The following is a 2,159-nucleotide window of genomic DNA, read 5'->3' as shown; positions in this document are numbered from 1 at the left end:
TAAGGAATCTGTTCATTTGCTAAGTGAGTGCACAATTTTAATGAAGTCTTGTATTAGCATTGTCCATACAAATTATCATCACTGTTTATACAGGCTGGTGAAAGAGACAAAATAGACACGAATGTTTCATTTATTTTTAATCTTTGCTATTACTGCTATAAATTTTTCAAAATGCTGATGTCATTAAGGTATATGACCAGATAACCACTTTATGGTGAGTTTGTTGATCCTAAATCCGCTTATCAGCAGGCTATCATAAATCAAAGATAGCTATCTTGTGTGAGGATCTGTCAAGGGGGACTCAGAATCAGCCAATATTTTTCTCATGCTCTTAATGAAAAAATCTTCCCAAAGGACCACTGTATCCTTGAGAGAAAATATAAACTCAATCCAGTTGAAAATTTCATTCTGAAGTGGTATACTTTATATTCCATTTAGCCTAGATTCTTGAAACAATTTGTTCATGTTGTGTTATAATCATATATTTACTTACTTTCTTGCCTCCTGTCTAGCCTACACATTCCTCATGATTCCATCTTACTTAGTGTTAATACAAAGTGACTGTTATAAAATATGCATTACTAATTTTCCAATTAATTTTCTTCTGTTTGACTAAGACTTCTTTTTTAACCTCTACAAGCATTACATTCAGTATGATTTGCCTCTAAGCTCCAATATCACCTTGGACATCATTTAGGACTTAAATTATCTGGCTACAATGTTTATTTATTCAACTGGAGTGAAGAATATAGGGAGATAGAAGAGGAAATGTTTTACGCAGAAAAAGAGGAAAACAATTGGGTAAAGCATTTCTATTTTTTGATGTTGCAATTGGACTGACAGAGTGTTAAACAAAGATTTTTGGACCCATCTTTGCAACTGCATAGTAAGACATTAAGTGGAGTTTTTGCATCCAATGGTTAAAGTTCTCTTCAGAGCATCTTTTACTTCTTTGTTCCTTAAGCTGTAGATCAATGGATTCAGCATAGGGATCACCAGGGTGTAAAACACAGAGGCCATTTTATCAATATCAAAAGTATGGCTAGATTTGGGTTGCAGGTAAATAAACAGTAACGTCCCATAGAACACAACCACCACTGTCAGATGGGAGCTACAGGTGGAGAAGACTTTGTATCTCCCCTCAGTTGAGTTCATCCTGAGAATGACCACAAGAATGAACAAGTAGGATATAAGAACAATCAGGAGGGAAGAGAGCAAATTACAGCCTGAAAAAATGAAAATGATCAATTCTAATTCACGTGTGTCAGAACAAAGCATGGATATGAGAGGAAGGCAGTCACAGTAAAAGTAATTGATAATGTTAGAGCCACAGAAGGACAATTTAAATAACTTAATTGTGAGAAAGAGTGACACAAATGTGCTGTAGAGATAAGGTGCAAGGACCAGCACCCAACGCACCTTCTCTGCCATGATGACAACATAGAGGAGAGGTTTACAGATGGCTACATAGCGATCATAGGCCATTGCTGAAAGAATAAACAGTTCAGTGATAATAAAAATCTCAAAGACTGCCAGCTGGGTGGCACACCAATTGTAGGAAATTGTATTTTGGGGCACCACAAAGGTTACCATCATCTTTGGGCCAATCACAGTGGAATAACCAAGATCAGTAATTGACAAATGTCTAAGAAAAAAGTACATGGGAGTATGTAGCTTGGAGTCCAAATGGGTCAAGATAACTATGCCCAGATTGCCCATCACCGTGACCAAGTATATGAGGAGGAAGATTCCAAAGAAAGGTGCTTGCAGCCCAGGGTTGTTGGTGATCCCCATAAGAATAAATTCAGTCACCTCACTCACTGCAGTATGATTCTGTTTCTCCATATGGTTCATCTTGGTAACCTGTGTAAGGTATAAAATAATTATGTATTACATTTGAGATGCTATCTTCTAAGAGAATTTAAAATATTATACATGAGATACAGATATCCTTTTTAAAAAGATTTAATTAATTTATTTATTTGAGAGAAAGACTGGGAGCAGGAAGAGAGAGAGAGAGGAAGGGAGAGAGAGAATCACAAGCAGACTCTGCACTGAGCATCTGATTCCCATGCGGGGCTGAATCCCAGGTCCCTGAGATCATGACCTGAGCCAAAATCCAGAGTCAGAAATTTAATCAACTGAGCCATCCAGGTACC

At 37.1% G+C, this 2,159-nt stretch overlaps 1 protein-coding gene across 1 annotated transcript; it reads right to left on the bottom strand.

Moving 5' to 3' along the window:
* Positions 1-894: 894 nt before the first annotated feature.
* LOC131822640 (olfactory receptor 8K1) lies at positions 895-1,854 on the bottom strand. Its single transcript, XM_059158928.1, has one exon. It carries the CDS (start codon positions 1,852-1,854, stop codon positions 895-897), a length of 960 nt encoding a protein of 319 aa, XP_059014911.1.
* Positions 1,855-2,159: the final 305 nt, after the last annotated feature.

The sequence above is a fragment of the Mustela lutreola genome, chromosome 1, assembly GCF_030435805.1.
Source record: "Mustela lutreola isolate mMusLut2 chromosome 1, mMusLut2.pri, whole genome shotgun sequence".
NCBI lineage: Eukaryota > Metazoa > Chordata > Mammalia > Carnivora > Mustelidae > Mustela > Mustela lutreola.
The sequence above is the reverse complement of the archived record's forward strand: the minus strand, read 5'-3'. Positions and strand labels throughout refer to the sequence as shown.

Coding starts and splice junctions, on each gene's coding strand:
- LOC131822640 (XM_059158928.1), bottom strand. CDS start 1,854: ATGAACCATATGGAGAAACAGAATCATACTGCAGTGAGTGAGGTGACT.